Genomic DNA, 26,059 nt, shown 5'->3' with positions numbered 1-26,059 from the left:
TAAAGTGTTTTCCAGCGAATTCTCGATCATTTATTATATCAGTCCACTGTTTACAAGTAGATTGTAATCGTTTTAGAGTAGTAGCCGGAAGTCTGGATAATATCTCCTCTACCAAATCTTTTGGAAGTTCCAACATCATCATTGTTTTGGTTTTGGTCTTTTTCGTTAATGGTTCCAAATAATAGCAGTAGTATCGGCAAGAAGTTATATGATTTTAACTCTCACAAGTTCTCTATATCTTATATAGACCAGAATTTAAATTATATTTTCAGTCATGAGTCATAAAAACAACAACATATTTGATGTTATTAAAACTAGATAAAGATATGATGATCTTAAGTTTATAATGTATAATATTATCTTTTGAGTTTAAAATCTCAGTAGTGTAAAAAAGTTTAGATTTTAGATTTATTTATAGTACTAATTTAATTAATTTAGATTTGCTTTTAATTAATATATTTTCGCCTAATTAAAATTCATGGATTTTTGCAAATATGACTAAAAACTTCATGTCAAATGGAAAAATGACCTGTGTTTTTTTTGGAACTTTCATTTGATGTATTCACCCGAGAAATTTGTGTTATTCACGAAAATGCAATTACTATTTTTTTTACGAAAATGAGTGTTTTATTCAATAATTCTCATTTTCATCAAGTATTTACAATAATATCAATACATCAACTACCATGAACAATCAAGTTGAAGCTCGTGATTTTTGGTCATTAATGAGTGAGTCACTTTGTGGATCACTTTCGTGGTGAAGTTGTGCGTGATTGGAGAAGTTAAACAAGATAACTCACGAGTTCAAAGTATGAATTCAGATTTTTTTTCAAATTTATTTTCGAAGAAGATTTCTCTAGAAGTTTCCAAATCAATGTATATGTTAGTTTTACAATTAACTATTTTGTGTGTTTCTTATAGAAATTTTTTTCTAAAAGTTTTCTAACTTTTATTGTCATATAGATATGTTAGTTTTGCAATTAAGCAAAGTTTTATACGAAATATTTTCACTGTTGCAAGAAATTTGCGTAAATTAGTTTTGCAATCGACAAATTAAGAGTAAAACATTTAATATTAATTAGAAGATTTTCCGAAAAGTCTTTTGCCAAAAAAGTCTTCAGGTCAAAATTTATTCTATGATTCTAGTCAAATCTTGATTAGACCGCAAGGGACAGTTGATTTATCCAAGGACGAACAGATAAAGAGCTTTGGTGGAATGAAGAGGCTTGTCTTGGAGGCTGTCACTTTCGGGTCGTTTCTTTGGGAATGTTGAGAGCCATGTAGATACTAGGTACCACTTTGTACTGAACTAAAAATGGTCTGTAATGAAAATGACTAATTTAACATTAAGAGCTTGCATCTATAGCTAAAGAGAGCGATAGGGATGATGCTCAACTAAGCAATAGGACTTGAAGAATCTTAAACTGTATGTTACACAAATTACAAGGGAACTCTGAAATTTTAAGAGTTATGATTAAGCAGAGGAGTGAAGAAGCGGTGTAGAAGTAACCCATTTGCGCAAAACCTCACCAAAGACATTTTAAAAGACAATCACTGCAGCTGAATGAGTGAACTGTTAGTTCCTAGAAAATTAATCTGAGTAACTGAGTGACTGAGTGACCGAAAGATATTAAAGGTGGAGAAAAAGAAAGAAAGGTTAGTTTCTAGGAAATTAATCTGTGAATGTCAAGTCGGGACACAATAAAATTGGGTTGTTTCTAGAAAAGTAACACAAAGCTGCAAGAGGAATAAACACAAAACAAGGTCTGTGGAAAGATTTATCTAGATACATCCTGGTCTTGTTTCAGTTTTTTGGACTACTCACAAGCCGAAGTAATAATATCTATAACAGAACAGACTAATGGAGACTACTACTCTGCCTTGCATCTTTTCTCTAATTCCTCCAAATGCTCAAGGTCTTTGTTGTACTTGCAGATGCGGAAAATACACCTGCCAGTGAATGTTAGAAAATATCAGTCAATTCAATTATACAAGTGTGAAATGTTTGGTGTGTAATAGTTGGTGATGTACCAGTAGAGAAGGATCCCAGCTGCACACAGAACCACGTTCCGTTGAGCCTTGTAGATCTGACAAACAAGTAAAATCGTAAGTATGCTGACCTGAGACATCTAAAGGGAGGATGGAATACAAGACGCAAATAACAGATCGAACATCCCCAAGAGTCGATTATTACAATTGACTAAAGCTCGATGTTTCAGGAACAGAGTCAGTAGGAACGGTTAGTTGCATCATCAATCAACAACCAAGATATTCTCACAAGAAGAGGGCATAAAAAGAACATGACACCAGTTCCACTAAAACAAGTCCCCTTGCAACATTTTCTAGCTTCTAAACCGCAGCTAAGCTAAGCAATAGAAGATACAAATACTAACCACTAGTACTACTAACTCCTCTTGGGAGTCTGTTACAAAAAAGTATATAATTTGTAAAACTACTAAGAATTCAACTATTGACTCATTCTCAGACATCTATATCTATTCAATAAACCAAAAGCAATTAATCTCAATCCTTGAATGATTATACATTTCATATCTGATGATTATACAAGTATGAACAAAAACACGCTTTGACTCTATTACCAAATGTGATGATATACTTACGGATTTCTCGTAGCGATTACGCTCTGTAGCAGTGCAGACCTCAGATGAGCACATTAGTCTATGCTCATTCTTCCAGTAAAGATCTGAAACAAACGTGTGACCCAAGCAATTCACATGAGCACATACCAAATTATGGAAAGACCATATCGATCCCCCGAACAAGAAACGGTGAGAAATTAAACGATCTACGGTAGATAGAGAGAGAGGTTATCACCGAGGAGTTGAAATCCAGCGAAGGCGACGATGGAAGCGGCAGGCTGGAGTATGAGCGAGACAAGCGACACGATTCGTTTCTTGAGGAGCATAGGGTAAGGGAGAGTCAAGATCACGGCGATCACGACCTCTGCAGCAACCACGTAAGATAGAATCAGCCATTGCAATGCCATATCTTTCTTCTTCTGGATCTCTCTCTCTCTCGATCCTTATGATCTGGATTCTGCGCGCGTCGTACACGTATCTACGCCGTATGCAATGTGCCGGCCGGTCTTTGACTTTTTTTTGGTTCCTTCACTTTTTAGATGATGGGCTTTTTACGGCCCACTATCAGACCACTTCTGGATTCGTTGGTATTAACTTCCGGTTCAGAATGGTTATACAGTTCGGTTCGATTTTGTTTGTCAATACTTTTCCGGTTTGGCTTCAGCTATTTGCTTTCCGTGTCCCCCAATTCCACAGTTGGAATGTTGTTATTGTTGACATGAAGAATTAAACAAAGGGAAGTAGTGGAGGAAGTAGGAGAAGTGACCATATCACTTACCAAATGGGGAGGAGTGGCTAGTCCACTACTAGTTAGTGGAGGAAGTGGGAGGAGTGGCCATATCACTTACCAAATGGGGAGGAATGACTAGTCCACTACTAGTTATTTATTCTTCCACCATTGAGTGCTTATTGCTTTTGTTTCCTTTAAATACACCATGTATGTTACACAATTAAACACACAATTTAATACAAACATTTTTCTCATTCTCTCAATCTCACAAATCCTCTCATTCTCTTAAATTCGCAAATTTCTCTTCTCTCTCAAATACTTACGGTTACTTCACTCCTTTTTTACTTTGTTCGTGTGCTTCATCACGGTTAAAACCCTTAGAAGCTCTCATAATCCCACAAATTATCATGGTATCAGAGCAGCAACAATCTTGAAACCTTTCTAAATTCCGCAAAATCAAAACTCTGTTTCTAGTTCTTAAACTTTACCTCTGACCAAGTAAATCCTCAAGATGGAGAACAACAACAATAACAACAACCGCATCAGCATACCTGTGACCCTGAAGGGGATTAACTACCTCTTGTGGGCCAGGATGGTGAAGATTGCCCTTGGAGGAAAGGGTTTGTGGAGTCATGTCTCAGCAGAAGCAGCTCCAAAACAAACCACCCAAGGAGAAGATGGACAGGAGATTGTGGTAGCTACTGATGAAGACAAATGGGCTCAGGAAGATCTCATGGTTCTCACGGTGCTCCTTAGCTCCCTAGAACCCGCCATCATGGAGTCTTACTCCTACTGTGAAACTACCAAGCAGCTGTGGGATACACTCTACAAAGTGTATGGAAATACCTCCAACCTTACAAGGGTCTTTGAAGTAAAAAGAGCTATCAATACCCTCAACCAAGGAGATATGGAGTTTCAGCCTCACTTTGGCAAGTTCCGGTCTCTTTGGGCAGAGATGGAACTACTCAGACCACATACTACCGACCCCGCCACTCTCTTAACCAGGCGTGAAGAGGACATAGTGTTTGGACTACTGCTCACGCTTAATCCATCTTATGGGAGCTTAATCAAGCACATCCTGAGAGCTGACAAGTTACCTGACCTGGATGAAGTATGCGCTCAAATTCAGAAGGAAGAAGGCTCTGTGGGCTTATTTGGAGGCAAGGGAGACTTAAACATGGCACATCAAGCTGAACGAGCCGTGTCAAACAAGGCAGCTTACAAGCTAGATGAGAAGAAAAACTTGACCTGCGATCACTGCAAGAAGAAGGGCCACATGAAGGACAAATGCTGGATACTACATCCGCACCTCAAGCCCAACAAATTTAGGGACAACCGCCCTCAATACCAAGATGCAAGAGCCAACTTCTCAACTGATGGTGCTGAGCCAACAACACCAATCACCATGGGTATAAGCAACCTAGTTGTGGGAAGAGCTACTGCCTCCACATCAGGCTATGCCACGCCAAGAGCCAATCTAGATGAGACCATCAAGAAGTCTGACTTAACCGCTCTCATCAAGGCTCTCAAGGAATCTGGTATATCTAAAACTCTTGGTATCTCCCTTAATGCTTCTCACAATGCAAATGGTTCTATGAATAATTTTAAATCGGCTAAGCCCTTAGTTATAGACTCTGGTGCTTCTCATCACATGATAAGTGATTTAGAACTGATTAAGAACATAGAACCGGCTTTAGGAAATGTGATGATAGCAAATGGAGATAAAATTCCAATAAAAGGTGTAGGTGAACTTAGATTGTTTGATAAAGAATCTAAAACTTTCTATATGCCTACATTTGCCTCAAACCTACTGTCTGTTAAAAAAGTAACTAATGATCTCAATTGTCAAGTTACTTTCACGCCTAACAGTGTATACTTTCAGGATATTGATTCTAGTAAGTTGCTTGGCAAAGGTGTTACCAAGGGAGACTTGTACTTACTTGAGGACACAAGACCTGTATCTCAATTATCGTGTGTGTTTCATTCTGTTTCTGAATTCCCTAAAGATGAAATCTGGCATGCTAGACTAGGACATCCCCATTCTCGTGCCTTGAACATCCTGTTGCCTAGTATTTCTTTTAAAAATGAGTGTGAAGCGTATATTAGGAAAACATTGCAGAACTGTGTTTTCTAAATCAAAAACCCAATATGAAAACTGCTTTGATTTGATTCACTCTGATGTGTGTACTGCTCCATGTGTATCTAGAGAACAACATAAATATTTTGTGATATTCATTGATGAAAAATCTAAATACACACGGATCACTTTGTTGCAATCTAAGGATAGGGTGCTACAAGCATTTAAAAATTTTCAGAACTATATTACTAACCATTTCAATGTTAAGATTAAAATTCTTAGATCAGATAATGGTGGTGAATATACTAGCACAGCCTTCAAACAACATCTAGCCTCACATGGAATCATTCAACAAACCAGCTGTCCTTACACACCCCAACAAAATGGTGTGGCTGAAAGAAAGAATAGACACTTGATGGAAGTGGCAAGGAGTATGATGTTCCATACAAATGTACCCAAGCGGTTTTGGGGGGATGCAGTAGTCACAGCCACCTACCTAATCAACCGCACACCTACAAGAGTCCTCTTTGATGCCACCCCATATGAGGTACTAAACAAATCTATACCCTCAATTGATCATTTGCGTGTGTTTGGGTGTGTGTGCTTTGTTTTGATTCCAGGAGAACTAAGAAACAAACTGGAGGCAAAGAGCACAAAGGCAATGTTCATTGGATACTCTACGCACCAAAAGGGGTACAAATGCTATGTACCATAGACAAGGAGAGTCCTAGTATCCAGAGATGTTAAGTTCATGGAATCCAAGGCCTATTATGATGAGAAGAGTTGGGAGGAACTCAAAGATCTATCTCATTCTGCCTCGGACAGAGCTAATAACCTGAAGATTCTTATGGAAAGACTCGGTATTAACCTAGAAAAGGAACCAGAGAAAGGCCGGGACACTACTCCTTATAAAGAGACCATGGTTCATAACACTGAAGACTCTCATCCTGACCATGAAGGGGGGAATGAAGATCAACCGGCGCAAGCTCAACCTGAAGAAAACCCAGTATTATCTCATGATCAAGATGAGATGGGAACACCAGACACTGAAGCTCAAGAAGGAGAACCAAGCAGCAATAATGAACCTGAGCAGACACAAGTACTAAGGAGAAGTACAAGGATAAGAAGACCAGCCTCAGATTGGGTTAAAAATGATTTTGTTTACTACAATGCTCAAGCTGTGGCACATCCAGAAAGTGGATTATGCTCCCTAGCTCACTATCCAGAAGAACATCAAGTCTTTATGAGTTCATTGGACCTGGAATGGATACCAAGAACATATGCAGAAGCTATGGAAGATGATGAATGGAGGAAATCGGTGGATGATGAAATGAGGGCCATGGAGAAGAACAACACCTGGTATGAGACAGAACTTCCAAAAGGAAAGAAAGTCGTGACCAGCAGACTCATACATACCATTAAGTATCTTGTAAATGGGAAGCCAGAAAGAAAAAAGACCAGACTGGTGGCAAGAGGATACACACAAGTGTATGGAGAGGACTATCTAGACACCTTTTCACCAGTGGCCAAGCTTCATACAATCCGGATTCTACTCTCATTAACAGTGAACCTAGAATGGGACCTTTGGCAAATGGATGTGAAGAATGCTTTCCTGCAAGGAGAACTAGAAGATGAAGTGTATATGAAACCACCTCCGGGGATGGAAGAAATGGTGAAACCAGAGAATGTCCTTAGACTCAGAAAGGCAATCTATGGCTTGAAGCAATCACCAAGAGCTTGGTACCACAAGCTAAGCACTACATTGAATGGAAGGAGATTTGTGAAGTCTCAAGCGGATCACACACTCTTCACTCTCACCAGCAAGCAAGGAATTATGGTAATTCTAGTCTATGTGGATGACATCATCATCACGGGTAGTGACAAGGAGGGGATCAGTTTAACAAAGACATTTCTCAAGGCCGCATTTGACATCAAAGACCTGGGAGAACTGAAGTACTTCCTTGGCATTGAGATGTGCAGATCAAAGGAAGGATTATTCATGTCCCAAAGAAAGTAAACCCTGGACATATTAAAGGAGGCAGGAGATCTTGGAGGAAGACATGCCAACACACCACTTGAAGAAGGTTACAAGGTATTGCGAGAGGGGGAGTATGAAGACACTCCATTTGAAGATGTCAAGCAGTATAGACGGATGGTTGGGAAGCTGATCTATCTAACCATCACTCGGCCAGATGTGTGTTTCGCAGTTAATCAAGTGAGCCAGCACATGCAAACTCCCAAGGTTCATCACTGGAACATGGTGGAGAGGATTCTAAGATACTTAAGAGAAGCGCCAGGACAAGGTGTATGGATGGCTTGCAACAAGAACACTGAGGTGATAGGATACTGTGATGCAGATTGGGCTGGAGATAGACTAGACAGAAGGTCAACCACCGGTTATTGTACATTCATTGGAGGGAATCTTGTCACTTTGAAGAGCAAGAAACAGAAAGTAGTATCTTGTTCAAGCGCAGAAGCAGAGTACAGATCAATGAGGAAGCTAACCAGTGAGCTTATCTGGATAAAGGGGCTTTTAGGCGACTTGGAAATTGAGATCACCTCTCCCATGACCATGCACTGTGACAACCAAGCCGCAATACACATTGCATCCAACTCAGTCTTTCATGAAAGGACAAAGCACATAGAAGTAGACTGCCACAAGGTCAGACAAGCCAGTTTATCCGCACTTCTTGTATAACATGAGCCAGGAATCCTATAGTTACAACTAGCTAACAGTTTTAAAAGTAGAGGTTATATTAACAATATGTTATGAAATAACTTATAATTTATAGTATCGAAAAATTTAAATAAGAGTAGAATTTAATACCCGTAGGAAGCAAATAACACTACTATGAGTGAGAGAGTTTATTATAAGTAAGAAGAAGAAGATGTAATGGTTCTTTTCTTATAAACTCTTGTTCTTGTTTTTGGTGTACAAAAGAGTGAGATGAGTGATGGTATTTATAGTGAACAACAATGCATAAAATATCAAAGATGGTGCTTGATTTGGTAAATGAGTGGGTGATCATAGTGCTTGATGAGTAGATGATCATAGTGCTTGATGAGTAGATGATCATAGTGCTTGAGTTGGTAAAGGGGTGGAGGATCATTTCAAAGTTTATCTTATAACACTCCCCCTTGATCATCCATCTTGTATTAAATTAAGTTTCGTAACACTCTCCTTGGGAACCGGTGTCACTCTCTGCTCTCGCTTAACGTCTTTGTTGCCTCGTTAAAAACCTTTCTAGGAAAACCCAATGGGAAAAACCATAGTTAGGTAAAAAGAGTACAACTATGCAAGCTCCCCCTCGATTGAGCAGTCATAGATCCTTCTGATGACGCATTCCAATGTTATGGACATGTTTTCTGAATACCGAAGTAGGAAGTGCTTTTGTGAAGAGGTCGGCTGCATTGTCGCATGATCGGACATATCTTACTTCAATCTCTTTCTTTTTCTCGAGCTCGTGAGTGTATGAAAAGAACTTTGGATGTATATGTTTTGTTCTATCACTTTTGATATATCATTCCTTCGTTTGAGCAACACATGCTGCATTGTCTTCATATAGAATAGTTGGCCCCGTACTTTTGTCAATCCCACTACTTGAACAAATGTGTTGGCTTATTGATCTTAGCCATACACATTCTTTACTTGCTTCATGGAGTGCGATGATCTCAGCATGATTTGAAGAGGTAGCCACAAGCGTTTGTTTCTGAGAACGCCAAGATATAGCAGTGCCTCCGATCGTAAAAACATATCCTGTTTGCAATCGGGCTTTGTGTGGATCTGAAAGATATCCTGCATCTGCAAAACCAACCATTTGACCATTTGAATCTTTAGGGTAAAATAAGCCTAAATCAATAGTCCCTTGTAAGTAACGAAAGACATGTTTAATTCCATTCCAATGTCTTCGTGTTGGAGATGAGCTAAATCTTGCTAGAAGATTAACAGCGAATGATATATCAGGCCGTGTACAATTTGCAAGGTACATCAACGCTCCAATTGCACTTAGATATGGTACTTCCGGACCAAGTATCTCTTCTTTTTCCTCAGGTGGTCGAAATGGATCACTTTCAATGTTAAGTGATCTAACGACCATTGGGGTGCTAAGAGGAGTTGATTTATCCATGTTAAATCGTTTCAACACTCTTTTAGTGTATGTGGATTGATGCACAAATATACCATTTAGTGAATGTTCTATTTGTAGGCCAAGACAATACTGTGTCTGTCCAAGATCTTTCATCTCAAATTCTCCTTTGAGATAGTCTGATGCCTTTTGTATTTCTTTTTGAGTTCCAATAATATTTAGATCATCAACATATAACACGTTATCAGCACGATCACTCTGCGATTCAGTAAAATTTATTTGTATCATTTATACCCTGTTATAATGGTCGGTATACCGCCTCTACTATTATTTATATCATGTTATAATGACCGGAATACCGCCTATATTATTTACTAGTAATTTAATTTATTTATTGGTCGGCCGAGCCGCCTGATATCCTGTTTATTATTTATTGGTCGGCCGAGCCGCCTTATATCCTGTTTATTATTTATTGGTCGGCCGAGCCGCCTTATATCCTGTTTATTATTTATTGGTCGGCCGAGCCGCCTTATATCTTGTTTATTATTTATTGGTCGGCTGAGCCGCCTTATATTCTGTTTATTATTAATTGGTCGGCCGAGCTGCCGTATAATTTATTTATTATTCTGCATTGATCGGCTGAGCCGTCGCATGATTTGTTGTCATATAACATAAATATTTCATTGTCATAATTTTTCACTTTTATGAAATTTTACAGATTTGATTGACCGTTTAATACGATATTTTCAGACTAATTTTTGGTGCACTCGATTTAACCCAACGGTCACAAAGAAAATTTTTCAAAAATTTCCCCTTTCTCCAACGGTCATGAACAGTAATTTTCATCTATAAATACAACTCATTTTCACTTCATTTCATCATCCAAAACATTTCATCTTCTCTCAAAAATTTCAAATCGCTCTCCTCCGATTTTTCAAGAAAGATGATTCGCGCACTTTTGTTTTTATGTGCCATTTTTATTTGTGTTTCTATTTATGGTTTATTCGATGGATAATTTACTCCGGGTGAATTTAAGATGAATATCGATTTACTTTTATTTACATCGCTTCTCCTTGTAATTGCTTGTATGGTTAATGTAAACGGTTTTTAAATTATGAAGTTCTAATAAAATTACTATTTTGTGTTTTAGAAATACAAATGGCAAACATCGAGAAACTCCAGTTCCCGGCTCTAAAAGTAACCGGCGAAAACTATGTCAGATGGGTCACAAATGTGAAACCTTATCTTGTAATAAAAAAAAAAATATAACCAAAGCGATAAAAGCCGGTAACAAATCGCCACCCGAGCATATAGCCGAAGCGATAATCTTCCTGAAGAAGCATTTAGATGAGAATCTAACTCACGACTATGGAGACGTTGAGGACCCAGCCGTATTATGGCAAGCCTTGAAAGACAGATTCGATAATCAGAAGGAAATCAATCTCCCTCACGCTCTTGAAGAGTGGAAATGTTACAAATGTGGATGTAAAGGACATTGGTCCCGTACCTGTCGTACTCCCCCACATTTGTGCAAGTTATATCAAGAATCCATAAAAGGAAAGGCTAAAGAGGTGAACCTCACGGAAAACGTTGAAGGGACCTCATACCTTGAATCCTCTGATTTCACAAATGAGCTGGACAAGAATACTCTTGAAGAGTACGGAAATGTTTCTAATAAGACTGCTGAATAGTCCTCATTTGTAATGTATAATAATTATGTTTCAAAAGAATAATATTGTTTTAACAACAATATATATATATATATATAATTATTCTGTGTTTTCTTTATATAATCAATGAATAAATTTCACGTTTCACTTTTATTTAATGTTTATGATAATTTCAGAAATGGATCAAAATACTAATGGAGCAAAATCCAAGAAACGGATTCGTGAAATATGCATACCAGATAGTGGATCAACGCACACTATTCTGAGACAAAAGAGATATTTCTCTGATATAAAACCGACAAGAATTGTCGTCAATACAATATCAGGTCCTGCAGACGTGATTGAAGGAACTGGTAAAGCAAACTTTACTTTGCCGAATGGAACAAAATTTTCCATAAATAATGCTTTATATTCTCCGAGTTCTAAAAGAAATTTGTTGAGTTTTAAAGACATATATCTTCACGGATATGATACTCAGTCTGCAACTGAGGATGGAAAGAAATACATGTATGTAATTTCTGAAAAATGTGGCAGAAAACACATATTGGAAAAGTTTCCAGAACTTCCTTCGGGATTACATCATACTTATATCGATGAGATCGAATCAAATCTTGTAGTAAAACGGAACCCAGAAGAGTTCACGTTATGGCATGATCGCCTTGGCCATCCAGGTAGTACAATGATGCGTAGAATCATAGAGAGCTCACATGGTCATTCACTGAAAATCAAGGAGATTTCTCAAGGGAATAAAATGACATGTGTTGCATGTTCTCTAGGAAAATTGATCGTAAGGCCATCGCCAACCAAAATCGATAAAGAATCACCAAAGTTCCTTGAAAGAATTCAAGGTGATATATGTGGACCGATACATCCACCATGTGGACCATTCCACTATTTTATGGTATTAATTGACGCATCCAGTAGATGGTCACACGTTTGTCTATTATCATCTCGAAATGTGGCATTTGCGAGATTTCTAACTCAGATAATCAAACTGCGAGCACAGTTTCCTGATTATACTATTAAAAGAGTTAGACTAGACAACGCTGGTGAATTCACATCCCAAGCATTCAATGACTATTGTATGGTAATGGGAATTGAAGTTGAACATTCGGTTGCTCATGTTCATACGCAAAATGGTTTGGCTGAATCTTTAATTAAGCGTCTGCAATTGATTGCAAGACCATTGATCATGAGATCAAAACTTCCAACCTCTGTATGGGGACATGCCATTTTGCATGCAGAAGCACTCATTCGGATCAGACCGAGTGCATACCATAAGTATTCCCCACTTCAGTTAGCGTTTGGTCGAGAACCAAACATTTCCCACTTTAGAATCTTTGGTTGTGCGGTATATGTGCCTGTAGCACCACCACAACGAACAAAGATGGGACCACAAAGAATGTTGGGAATATATGTTGGTTGTGATTCTCCATCAATTATAAGATACCTAGAACCACAGACTGGTGACGTCTTTACAGCACGTTTTGCTGATTGTCATTTTGACGAAAATGTATTCCCAGTTCTAGGGGGAGAAAACAAAAATGTTGGAAGTGATATAAAATGGAGTGTACCATCATTGTTATATCTTGATCCTCCTACTAAAGAGTCAGAACTAGAAGTTCGACGAATTATCCATTTACAGAGTATAGCTAACCAGCTACCTGATGCATTTGCAGATACCAAGACGGTAACTAAATCTCATATACCAGCTGCAAATGCTCCTGCTCGTATCAAAATGCCAAATGAACAAGAAAAGGAGGATGACACACGAGAGCCAAAAACACGCCTGAAGCGTGGTAGACCTGCTGGTTCTAAGGATAAGAATCCTAGGAAACAGAAGAAAGCTGAAATATATGATGCACCCAAAATAGCAGAAAATATTTTGGAAGAAATAAATGATAAGGACTCTGATGAATCAGAGCATCATGAATCAAAAGATAATCATGAGATTTCTATTAATTACATCCATAATAAAAGGATATGGAATAGAAATGAACAAAATGATCTTGATGATGCTTTCTCATATATCGTGTCAGGTGAGGTAAATGAAGATACCGATGATCCAGAACCGAAATCCATATATGAATGTCAAAAGAGACATGATTGGAATAAATGGAAAGAAGCAATACAAATCGAACTTGATTCGCTTAACAAACGAAAATTGTTTGGATCTATTGTACTCACACCTGAAGATGTGAGACCAGTTGGGTACATATGGATTTTCGTTCGAAAACGAAATGAGAAAAATGAGATTACAAGGTATAAAGCTCGCCTTGTAGCCCAAAGATTTTCTCAAAGACCTGGTATTGATTATGAGGAAACATATTCTCCTGTAATGGATGCGATCACATTTAGATTCCTGATGAGTCTAGCCGCTGATAAAAATCTTGAGATGCGTCTCATGGATGTTGTTACAGCTTATCTATACGGATCATTAGATACTGATATCTACATGAAAATCCCTGATGGATTTAAAATGCCAGAAGCATTAAGTTCCAAACCTAAAGAGTTATGTGCAATAAAATTGCAAAGATCATTATATGGGTTAAAACAATCTGGACGTATGTGGTACAATCGTCTCAGTGAACATTTAACAAAAGAAGGATATGTGAATGATCCTATATGCCCATGTGTTTTCATCAAGAAAACAACATCCGAATTTGTGATAATCGCGGTATATGTTGATGATCTAATTTACACATCCATGTAACTCACTCTGCATTTTAAATTTTACCGAATCGCAGAGTGATCGTGCTGATAACGTGTTATGAAATAACTTATAATTTATAGTATCGAGAAATTTAAATAAGAGTAGAATTTAATACCCGTAGGAAGCAAATAACACTACTATGAGTGAGAGAGTTTATTATAAGTAAGAAGAAAAAGATGTAATGGTTCTTTTCTTATAAACTCTTGTTCTTGTTTTTGGTGTACAAAAGAGTGAGATGAGTGATGGTATTTCTAGTGAACAACAATGCATAAAATATCAAAGATGGTGCTTGATTTGGTAAATGAGTGGGTGATCATAGTGCTTGATGAGTAGATGATCATAGTGCTTGATGAGTAGATGATCATAGTACTTGAGTTGGTAAAGGGGTGGAGGATCATTTCAAAGTTTATCTTATAACACAATAGAATTAATTGTTCTACCAAAAAAGGATTAATTAACTTCATACATAGATAATCACCAATTCACGGCAAATGAAGCATTTAGATATAATATTCAAATGCAAATGGCAAATGAGAATTTTAGACTGATATTCTTTTTTTATAGAGAGTTGGAGCCTCCAAACTTTATAAATCGTATGGCGGCTGAGGCTAAAGCCTTTCTCCTAACACTGTCGGCACACCACTATCAAATCATGATTTCCAGCGCATGCAATGTTTGTTTATATTACTTTACATGGTCCAAAAAGCAGACAAGACAAAGTTTCACATTATTTTTTCTGGTGGAAATTTCAAATACATCATGAAATGGTGTGCCAAATAAATAAAAAATCAGTCAGTGGAAATGCAGCCAAGTTGTATGATATATAAAAGATTTATGGTTTCTCATCTCTTTATTTATCACGAAAGCTAAATAACAATTATAATGGAGCCCGTGAATCTTCCGTGGGATGTGGAGAAAGAGATCCTCTCTCGACTTCCACCTCTATCTCTTGTTAGATTCAGAACCGTATCTCAACACTGGAACGGTCTTTTAAATGACAAGAAGTTCGTCAACAACCACTTGGCTCGTGTCCGTCCCCAAATCATTTTCCTGACCGAATCCAAGGTTTACTCGATTGACATCGATCTCGGCAAACCCCTTGATCCAACCATAGAGGTGCATGAGATACCATCTGTTTTTCCTTATAAAGCTACGGACTTGACGCATACCGCCATCACGTCTTGTGATGGGTTCTTATTTCGTGACTTTTGGAAGCAAGGTGTTGCGATTTGGAACCCGTGGTTAAGACAAGTTGGTTGGATCGAGTACGTCGATAAGGGCTTCCATTTTTGCGGTGTAGGGTACGATAGGACTAGACCCGACAAGACTTACAAGATCTTGGGGTACTTTAACTGTCTCCGTACGGTAAGCGACACTTACCAAGTAGGTTACAAAAGAATTGCGGTCTACGAGTGTGCATCTCACGCGGTGAAGTTTCTTGATGTCCCTTTCAAGCAGTGGCCCAACATGGGACCTTTGTCCTTAAACGGGAATCTCTATTGGGTCACTAGCAATCCTGATGACACTAATGAGTATCTCATCAGAAGCTTTGATTTCTCCAATGAGATGTTCAGAACCTTTTGTCTCCTTCCTTGTCGGAAGAACCATTCTCGCGATGAACTTGTCCTCGCGGTTTATAAGAGAGATGGTTTTTCATTGTTAAAGCAATGCTATGTAACGGGTGAGATAGAAGTTTGGGTGACAAAGAACAAAATCAGTGAAGAGGACTTGCTGGTGACGCCATAGCTGCAGTCAGGTTGCGTTTCCTCGAGTTTGATCCTTTGAAGACTTTATGACTTATACGAATCTCTCGTTGCTTAGCCTTTGGGGGTCTTCCTTTCCTTTTGCTGTTTTGCGGCGGCTGTGGTAGCACAAGAGGTAAGGTAGCACTTTTTCCGTCTCCATTTCATTTTCCACCTCTATTTCAGCCACCCTGGTCGTGATGTATGCCTGTTGTGCCTCTTGTTCTCTCGCTACAGTAGTTGCTGCTGTCTGTTCCATGAGACCGTGTACTTCTCCATCTAATAATCTTTGTTTTCGCGCAGCACTCTCCACTGGGTCGGCACAATTTGTGTATTGGTAGGTAACTTCTCTCAGTTCCTCCATAACCTCTTTAGTTGTTCGGGTCGGTGGTACTTGTGCAAATTGCAGTGGAGGGAAATCTTCTTTATCCAAGTTCCTCTCCAAAGGAAGCCGATGCTCATCTGCAGCGCGTTCCTTGCCTTCATTACGCTCAGTATGCTGTGCCTTAGTTGCTCAACGGGGGATCTGGTGCCCTGGTTCAAATGTCCCCTGTTTGAGACGACTCTACGGTGTGAGTACTGTGCAGAGACCTCGGTGATTTCGTTTCTGCGTGGGGGCTTCGTTCAGTTCTCATGTTCCTCGGGCCCTCTGTGTCTACATTTGGAGTGATTTTGTTCCCGAGTGGCGGGGCTCTAGACTGGTAAGTAGCCGCACGGTCTCCAAACGGTCTACCATGCCGATCAACACGCTGATGGAACGTTGTTTCCCGAGGGAGTTGTGGAGGGGGGGTGAGTGCCTTCTCGATTCGCGTTGATTGTAGTAGTGGTGGCTTGGTGGGAAGTGGGATCTAGGTGGTCCCATGACCGAGTTGAAAGATGTATCTCTCTTGCGAGGCTCCTGGCTCTCAGAGGTTTGCTTAGAGGGGCAGTCGTGGGCCAGGTGTGAGAGCTTGAGGCAATAGGTGCAGAAGTTCTCTAGCTTCTCGTATTCAAGAGTAATCACACACTCCTCGCCTGCAGAGAATTCAAGAATTGTGTCTTGCGGGAGTGGCTTGAGTCCATCCATCATAACTCGAACTCGAGCAGTAGTCTTTGTGAGAATGTAGCTTTCCAGATGTCCAAACTCTTGTCCAATGTCTCGTAGTATTTTATCATCCAAAAAGCGTAGGGGGATACCTTTCAGGCTGATCCAAAACGGAATCTGTGACGGGAATGTTGGTGAGATGACCGGTTCCCATTGTTGAAGGATGACCATCCAACGGTTGAACTGGTAAGGCCGGTTTTCCAGTACTGTGCGCATCTCTTCTTCCTCCTGAAATCTAAACTGGAAGCAATCGTTGCCCAAATCAGAGCCGTGGATTTTTCCCACTAGGTTCCATTTTCTTGTTAGGTAAGGAAGCAAAGACGCCATGTTTTGTTCTCTTCGGTTTGTCACTCTGCCGATAAGAGTGAGGGCATTTTCCCTGATGAGTCTGCTAGTGTCCAGGTTGGAGGCTCTGATTCTGATTCGTGGTCGGGTTTGTTGTTCCCCAACTTTTGCTTTTCCTTTCTCCTCTTCGGTGAGTCTTCTCATTCTGTGTTGCTGTGCAGTTGTCGGTCCTTTATGAAGCTGATGTCTCGACGAGATTAGTTGCCGCTGATGTCTTCAGTAGGGATGTCAGAGGGGAGACTTAGAGGAGTACTTTGTCGACTCTAAGCTTGGTCTTCAGGCGTAGACTACTTTGTTTTTGAGTGTCTTCAGGTTTGTAGTTGGGCTCCGGTACAGAGGAGAGCCTACCATGGTGGTTAGGCTGTCTCCGGTGATAGCTCCGGCCACCAGCGGATGGACGAGTTGCTTTATTTTGAATCTAATATCCAGTGGATGTTACCGAAAGGGGGAAGCAATTCGAATCAAATCGGATGGCAGGGCTGCAGGAAAGAGAGCGAAACCTCAAAACGGAAAGAAACCCGCGGGTAAAGAAGGGTGATGCACAAAGTCAAAACTGTCTAAAGACCACTCTCGAACACAGTGCCTGGGAGAGAAATTTTATACAAAAAAGAGAGATCGCGTTATGGAATATGGCATTCTGAACTATAATACATATATATACTATTACATCAAACAATTAAATGAAAATAAGACTGTAAATAGTTTACAATATAAAATGTCGCAAGCTCATATTTCTATGGCTTCCTGTGACCAAGAGGTCCAAGCCCTGACCAACACCGCTATCAAACCATAACATACATGCAGTGTTTCATAAATTATTACACAAAAGAAGAACAAAAAGGATAAGATTTGTCGACATCATGAATTAGTGTGCCAAATAAAATAATCAGCTACATGCAGCTAACCATCTAGATCCATGGTTTCTCCTGTTGTTGTACATCTATAAATATGTTGTTGCTCATCTCTTATGTATTCGAGTCATAGACACGAAATCTATATAAGTGAAAAGTGTAATGGCGCCGGAGAATCTTCCATGGGATTTGGAGGAAAAGATACTCTCTGGGCTTCCACCTCTATATCTTGTTCGTTTCAGAACCGTATCTCAACACTGGAACGCTCTTTTAAACGACACGAGGTTCATCAACAACCACTTGGCTCGTGTCCGTCCCCAAATCATTTTCCTGACCGATTCCAAGGTTTACTCCATTGACATTGATCTCTGTAGAGGAGGCGTTGATCCAACGATAGAGGTGCGTGAGATACCATCCGATTTTCCTTATCAAGCTACGGACTTGACGCATACAACCATCACAACTTGCGATGGGTTCTTGTTTCGTGACTTTTGGAAGCAAGGTGTTGCGATTTGGAACCCGTGGCTAAGACAAGTTGGTTGGATCGAGTACGTTGATAAAGACTTCCATTTTTGCGGTGTAGGGTACGATAGGACAAGAGCCGACAAGAGTTACAAGATCTTGGGGTACTTTAACTGTCTCCGTACGGTTAGCAACACTTACCAAGTAGGTTATAAAAAAGTTGCGGTCTACGAGTGTGCATCTCACGCGTTAAAGTTTCTTGATGTCCCTTTCAAGCAGTGGCCCAATATGGCACCTTTGTCCTTGAACGGGAATCTTTATTGGGTCACTAGCAACCCGGAGGACACTCATCGTCATGAGTATGTCATCCGAAGCTTTGATTTCTCGAGTGAGATGTTCAAAACCTTTTGTCTCCTCCCTTGTCGGAAGAACCATTCTCGCGATGAATTCCTCCTTGCGTTTTATAAGAGAGATGGGCTTTCGTTATTGAAGCAATGCTATGTAACAGGTTTGATTGAGATTTGGGTGACCAAGAACAAGATAGGCGAAGAGGAAGTGGAGTGGATAAACTTGATGACTTTGCCGACAAGTAATTTACCGATGCTGATTAATAAGCTCTGCGGGGTTAGTTACTTCATCTCTGACAAGACTCTAATTATGTGTTGTGGCGACGATGAAACTGGAGCAGCTTGCTTCTATATTGTGAGGGAAGATATGTGCAAGAAGATTCAAATAGATCTTGGGATTGTTAGGTTTTCTCACTCTGTTTATCTTCCAAATTTTATCTCGGTTCCTTCTGAATTCAGACCGCTGCGAGTTTAAGTTTTGGCTCTTCTTGTTTTATTACAAATCCATTTCATGCCATTTCCTCTTTTTTTTTTGGAAGGTACTTCTGTTTTCAATTTCTTGTATGATGTCTCTATGTGGGTTGATTTGGCAATAAACGATACAAATGGCTTTCAAAATTTGTAATTGTTGTTCTGTTTCCTGCTCTGAGCATATTCCGTTCTTCTTGAACACCTTACATAATGCACACGAGTCCTGCACCAACGAACCAGTTACACTAAATATTTAGAATGTATACTTATGCCAAGAGTCGAAAGTCTACTAATGTAATTAAAAAGGATAAAGCATTTGTCTTATTTGAGAACTAATGTGCTTTTGTCTTCGACGTAGTAAAGCCAGTGGCGAATCCAAGATGATTTTTGACTAGGTGCACATGCACATTGTAAATTTATTGATGACAATACGTGTATATATATATGAAACTAGCTAACGAACACATTAACTTCTGAAAGTATTATGGGTGCATGAGCACCCAATCTCTCCTTAGTAGCTTCGTCCCTGAGTAAAGCCATAGCAAAACCCTAAGCTTTTGTCAGCTTACACCTAGAAACGAATATATATCTCAATTTATAGCAGCTTAAACGCCTTAATTGGTATTAAAATCACATAACAGTACATTACTAACTATTATGATCTAGAGGAGAAGAAAGAATACCATTATGGATCTCTACTTGGTAGAAACGACTTCTCTACATTTTTATTCAATTCTCTCCATGATAAGAAATTACAAATAATATCATACTTAACAATAAAACTAAATGATAAGACTGATGAGTCAAAATACAAAAAAAAAATCCTAGTTATAGTATGAAAAAAAAAGAAAATATAACATAAATGCACATAAGAAGTAAAGATCATATGCACAACAGATGCGGCTTGGGAAAAAGACACCCAACGGGCAGGCTTGGCTTGGACTTTCGAAGGACAAGGACTCCCAGATCGGCTCCAAGGCTCCGCGATCCAACACTCCGTCAGCTCACCACTGATTGCTGAAGCAGTAGCGATGCGATCAGCACTAAGGAAGGCCCTGGCTTTGGGTTTCCACAAGATCAAGGCCTTCACCGATAACCTAACGCTCGTCAGAGCAATCAACAGCAACCTCCAGAGAAAAGAAATCGTCGGCATCATCCACGATATACGCATGATTTCCTCTGAATTTGCATCTATCTCTATCTCTCATATTCCTAGATCCGAAAACTTTCGTTCGGATTCTTTAGCTAAGGCGACCCTTCGATCGTCTCTTTGTTTCAACTCAGCTTTAGTGTTGTAATTGGGCCAGGCCCAGACTTCTAGCTTTCTAATGAAAGTATTAAGTGAACAAAAAAAAAAAAGTAAAGATCATATAATAATTAGTTCATTACAATACAACTAAACTATAAGATTATGGACCAAACAGCCATGAACTTCTTAGTAACTAAAAGCGAGAAGAATGTAACATAACTTACCTGCGAGGTCCCATCATCCATGGCTCGCATTTGCAGAGATCAACCTCGGGGATTATAGCAAGCTCAATTTCTTGACCATTGATCTTTCTTTTCAGATAACAGTTTACGAGTTCTTCCTCCATTGGATGATATCTGAAGCCTGAAGGTAATCCGACTGGATCGGAGCCATATATAACTCTCACAGACAATTACAACATCGGGTTCTTAGCAGTACTCCACATTTTTTAAAAAAAATGAATGCTAATTTTTTTTTTTAAATGAATGCTAAATTATATTCATCAAAATCCCCATTTTTAGATCAAGTGCAGCTGAAGTTAAAGTTTGTTTCCTACTTGCTAGAAATTGAAAACTTTAATTCACTTGATGGTAAGCTATCTCAACCCAAACTCGAATGATAAGGCATTCCTATAGTTTCTGTCATCCGATTTTGTGAGAAGATATAAACGATTTCTGATTGATTACTCCATGAGTTTCACCAGCGTGGTAGCTGTCTTCGCCGGTTCTCCATGTCGACGTGTGTTCCTTTCCATCCAGAACTTATGGATCGTACACTGAAAAATAAATCTGATACAAAATGCAGGGATACGGTCTAGCGTTTTCCCAGCGATGATGTTCTTGATTTGTACTCAACTAGTACTATATCTTCTTTTCAAAATTCCTCGTCTAATCTCCTCCCAAACCAAATAGTACTCCACATTTCTCTTCTCTTACCTAATTTGTATATATGTGTATATATATACATAAACTTTATTGTATTGTTGACGTTATTAGTGTACGTTAACCGTGCCGAATGAGTCGTGTATAAAATTTCTCTCCCAGGTACTGTGTTCGAGAGTGGTCCTTAGACAGTTTTGACTTTGTGCATCACCCTCCTTTACCCGCGGGGTTCTTTCCGTTTTGAGGTTTCGCTCTCTTTCCTGCAGGCCTGCCACCCGATTTGATTCGAATTGCTTCCCTCTTTCGGTAACATCCACTGGATATTAGATTCAAAATAAAGCAACTCATCCGTCAGCTGGTGGCCGGAGCTATCACCGGAGACGGCCTAACCACCATGGTAGGCTCTCCTCTGTACCGGAGCCCAACTACAAACCTGAAGACACCCAAAAACAAAGTAGTCTACGCCTGAAGACCAAGCTTAGAGTCGACAAAGTACTCCTCTAAGTCTCCCCTCCCACATCCCTACTGAAGACATCAGCGGCAACTAATCTCGTTGAGACATCAGCTTCATAAAGGACCGGCAACTGCACCGCAACACAGAATGAGAAGACTCACCGAAGAGGAGAAAGGAAAAGCAAAAGTTGGGGAACAACAAACCCGACCACGAATCAGAATCAGAGCCTCCGACCTGGACACTAGCAGACTCATCAGGGAAAATGCCCTCACTCTTATCGGCAGAGTGACAAACCGAAGAGAACAAAACATGGCGTCTTTGCTTCCTTACCTAACAAGAAAATGGAACCTAGTGGGAAAAATCCACGGCTCTGATTTGGGCAACGATTGCTTCCAGTTTAGATTTCAGGAGGAAGAAGAGATGCGCACAGTACTGGAAAACCGGCCTTACCAGTTCAACCGTTGGATGGTCATCCTTCAACAATGGGAACCGGTCATCTCACCAACATTCCCGTCACAGATTCCGTTTTGGATCAGCCTGAAAGGTATCCCCCTACGCTTTTTGGATGATAAAATACTACGAGACATTGGACAAGAGTTTGGACATCTGGAAAGCTACATTCTCACAAAGACTACTGCTCGAGTTCGAGTTATGATGGATGGACTCAAGCCACTCCCGCAAGACACAATTCTTGAATTCTCTGCAGGCGAGGAGTGTGTGATTACTCTTGAATACGAGAAGCTAGAGAACTTCTGCACCTATTGCCTCAAGCTCTCACACCTGGCCCACGACTGCCCCTCTAGGCAAACCTCTGAGAGCCAGGAGCCTCGCAAGAGAGATACATCTTTCAACTCGGTCATGGGACCACCTAGATCCCACTTCCCACCAAGCCACCACTACTACAATCAACGCGAATCGAGAAGGCACTCACCCCCCTCCACAACTCCCTCGGGAAACAGCGTTCCATCAGCGTGTTGATCGGCATGGTAGACCGTTTGGAGACCGTGCGGCTACTTACCAGTCTAGAGCCCCGCCACTCAGGAACAAAATCACTCCAAATGTAGACACAGAGGGCCCAAGGAACATGAGAACTGAACGAAGCCCCCACGCAGAAACGAAATCACCGAGGTCTCTCCACAGTACTCACACCGTAGAGTCGTCTCAAACCGGGGACATTTGAACCAGGGCACCAGATCCCCCGTTGAGCAACAATGGAGAGCTAAGGCACAGCATACTGAGCGTAATGAAGGCAAGGAACGCGCTGCAGATGAGCATCGGCTTCCTTTGGAGAGGAACTTGGATAAAGAAGATTTCCCTCCACTGCAATTTGCACAAGTACCACCGACCCGAACAACAGAAGAGGTTATGGAGGAACTGAGAGAAGTTACCTACCAATACACAAATTGTGCCGACCCAGTGGAGAGTGCTGCGCGAAAACAAAGAGTATTAGATGGAGAAGTACACGGTCTCATGGAACAGTCAGCAGCAACTATTGTAGCGAGAGAACAAGAGGCACAACAAGCATACATCACGACCAGGGTGGCTGAAATAGAGGTGGAAAATGAAATGGAGACTGAACAAAGCGCTACCTTACCTCTTGTGCTACCACAGCCGCCGCAAAACAGCAAAAGGAAAGGAAGACCCCCAAAGGCTAAGCAACGAGAGATTCGTATAAGTCCTAAAGTCTTCAAAGGATCAAACTCGAGGAAACGCAACCTGACTGCAGCTATGGCGTCACCAGCAAACCAAACGAGCCGTACTTTGAGCCGTACTTCGAACCGTCCAACCCGGAGAGTAGTCAGCACAAGCAATGCCCCAGCAGGAGCAGGAACAAGTACAGCGACATCAAGACCCCAGACTCAGCCCTTTCCGGCAAGCGCTCGACAGCCTCGGGATTTTCCCAGGCAGTCGCCTCCTCTTCCTTAGAGATGCTAAGTTGGAACTGTTGTGGTTTGGAAAATCCCATAACAGTCCAACGGCTCAAAGAGATCCGGAAGAAGATCTCCCCAGATATAATTTTCCTATCTGAGACAAAGAATGCTGATTCTTTTGTTCTCAAAGAACTGGACTTCCTAAGCACAGACAAACGCTTCCTTCTACCGCCGACTACACCAGGGAGCGGTGGTCTCGCGCTCTTCTGGAGACCAGAGATTGATATACAAATACTAGCTACCTCTCCGAACTACATTGATACGATGATCAGGTATAAGGGAAGCTCCTTCCACACAATCTTCATCTACGGTGAGCCTGAAACATCACATCGCTATGCCTTCTGGAATCATGTGTCTACTATCACGGCAAATAGGGACACCCCATGGCTACTTACGGGTGATTTCAATGAGATCATCAACAATTCGGAGAAGAGTGGCGGACCCCTTAGAACTGAGGGTTTTTTTACCAACTTCCGAAGCTTTCTATCCAGTATAGACCTTTTTGATCTAAAGCACTCCGGAAACTTCTTATCATGACGGGGAAGACGACACAATCACCTGGTTCATTGTAGACTCGATAGGGCTATAGCCAACAGTGCCTGGTCTGATCTTTTCCCATCCGGAAGATGCCATTACATGGAATTTGGAGGATCTGATCATAGACCCATCATCACATATATTGATCCGACAAAGAAGAAGATAGGCAGGCTCTTCCGGTACGATAGAAGGCTTAGCAGTGTCCCAGAGATTAAAAACATCATCATGGAAACGTGGAACTCCATTACAGATCTCCCAGTGAGACAACGGCTATCCAGATGCCGCTCCGCTATCTCTGCCTGGAGCAAGAAACAAGCTACAAACAGCAAAGTACGCATCGAGAAATTAAAAGGGGAAGTCGAAGCTGCAATGTCGGCTCCAATGGAGAATGACTCCCTTATATCGCATCTCAACGGTGAACTCCTCAGAGCCTACAAGGATGAAGAAGAGTTCTGGAGACAGAGGAGCATACTTTTGTGGCTTGCAGCTGGGGATAGGAACTCAGGGTTTTTTCATGCCATTTGTAGAGGAAAACGGGCTAGGAATCGTATTGCTGTACTAGAGAACTCGGCGGGTACTATTTTCTATGAGGAACCACACATTGTTCAAGAAATAACCTCGTATTTCCAAACAATATTTACGTCGACCTCTAACCCAGAACTCTCGCTCGAGTCCTCTGCCATTGTGGAGCAAGCTATCTGCCCGTGTATCTCAGCTGAGACTAACGAAACATTGATCAAGGTACCAACAGCGGAGGAGATTAGAGTGGCTATGTTCTCAATCCACCCGGAGAAAGCACCCGGACCAGATGGTTTCTCAGCATGTTTTTTCCAAGCTAACTAGTCTACAGTAGGTCCTATCATCACCAAAGAGACACAAGACTTCTTCAGGACGGGCAATCTTCCGGAACAGATCATCAACACTCACGTTAGACTTATACCGAAGGTGCAGAGTCCAAAGCTGGTATCAGACTATAGACCCATTGCTCTTTGTAATGTGGTCTATAAACTGATATCAAAAATCCTCACCTTACGGTTGAAGCCGATTCTGCATGGACTTATCTCGGAAACTCAATCGGCCTTCGTGCCGGGTAGAGCGATATCAGATAATGTGCTCATCACACATGAAACACTACACTATCTCAAGACCTCCAATGCCATACAGAACTGTTCAATGGCGGTGAAGACGGATATGAGCAAGGCTTATGATCGCTTGGAATGGAACTTCATCTAACTTGTACTCGAGAGATTGGGTTTTCATGATGTATGGGTGGCGAGGATCATGACATGTATCCGGACAGTGTCATACTCCTACCTAGTGAATGACTCCGTCCAAGGTTCAGTACTGCCGTCTCGAGGAATTAGGAAGGGAGACCCGCTTTCACCGTACCTCTTTATCCTATGTAGTGAGGTCCTATCGGGCCTGTGCAAGAGAGCTCAGCAAGCGGGGCTGTTATCCGGTATTAGAGTGGTTAGAGGATCTCCTCGAGTCAATCATCTTTTGTTTGTTGATGATACGATGTTCTTCATAAGGACGGATGAGTTGAGCTGCAGCACACTGCACCGGATATTACAGCAGTAAAATACTGCATCGGGACAGACTATCAACACGACTAAATCCGCTATTACCTTCTCTGCGAAAACAACCCAAGAGACTCGAACTAGAGTCAAATCTCACCTTGGTATAGCAAAAGAAGGAGGAGTTGGAAAGTATCTTGGACTCCCCGAGCACTTCGGCCAGAAGAAGAGAGACCTCTTCGCTTCAATCGTGGATAGGATCAGACAACAAGCTAGCTGCTGGACGAACCGTTTTCTGTCGAGTGCTGGGAAA

The 26,059-nt window shown here is 40.8% G+C and overlaps 3 protein-coding genes across 4 annotated transcripts; 2 read left to right on the top strand and 1 right to left on the bottom strand.

The window, feature by feature from the left end:
- Window positions 1–1,691: 1,691 nt before the first annotated feature.
- BNAC03G40170D lies at window positions 1,692–3,104 on the bottom strand. Its single transcript, XM_013799168.3, has 4 exons — window positions 2,836–3,104; window positions 2,622–2,704; window positions 2,032–2,087; window positions 1,692–1,950 (listed from the first exon to the last, which is right to left on the bottom strand). Exons 1-4 carry the CDS (start codon window positions 3,005–3,007, stop codon window positions 1,872–1,874), a joined length of 390 nt encoding a protein of 129 aa, XP_013654622.1. The 5' UTR covers window positions 3,008–3,104; the 3' UTR covers window positions 1,692–1,871.
- An 11,156-nt stretch (window positions 3,105–14,260) lies between these two features.
- Window positions 14,261–17,757, top strand: LOC106360457 (F-box protein At3g17710-like). 2 transcript variants are annotated; one of them, XM_048753150.1, is made up of 2 exons: window positions 14,261–15,758; window positions 15,921–17,757. In XM_048753150.1, the coding sequence occupies exon 1, from the start codon at window positions 14,758–14,760 to the stop codon at window positions 15,619–15,621; it is 864 nt and encodes a 287-aa protein (XP_048609107.1). In that variant the 5' UTR covers window positions 14,261–14,757; the 3' UTR covers window positions 15,622–15,758; window positions 15,921–17,757. The 2 variants fall into 2 exon arrangements, with proteins under 2 accessions (XP_048609107.1, XP_013655513.1); XM_013800059.3 differs by having other exon boundaries at window positions 14,262–15,753.
- Window positions 17,758–18,042: 285 nt separating this feature from the next.
- Window positions 18,043–22,327, top strand: LOC106360456 (F-box protein At3g17710-like). The gene has a single exon (XM_048753148.1). The coding sequence runs from the start codon at window positions 18,060–18,062 to the stop codon at window positions 19,179–19,181; it is 1,122 nt and encodes a 373-aa protein (XP_048609105.1). The 5' UTR covers window positions 18,043–18,059; the 3' UTR covers window positions 19,182–22,327.
- The last annotated feature ends 3,732 nt before the right edge of the window (window positions 22,328–26,059 follow it).

This window comes from Brassica napus, chromosome C3 (genome assembly GCF_020379485.1).
Source record: "Brassica napus cultivar Da-Ae chromosome C3, Da-Ae, whole genome shotgun sequence".
Taxonomy (NCBI): domain Eukaryota; kingdom Viridiplantae; phylum Streptophyta; class Magnoliopsida; order Brassicales; family Brassicaceae; genus Brassica; species Brassica napus.
Note: the sequence above shows the minus strand (reverse complement) of the source record. Positions and strands in the feature narration are given on the sequence as shown.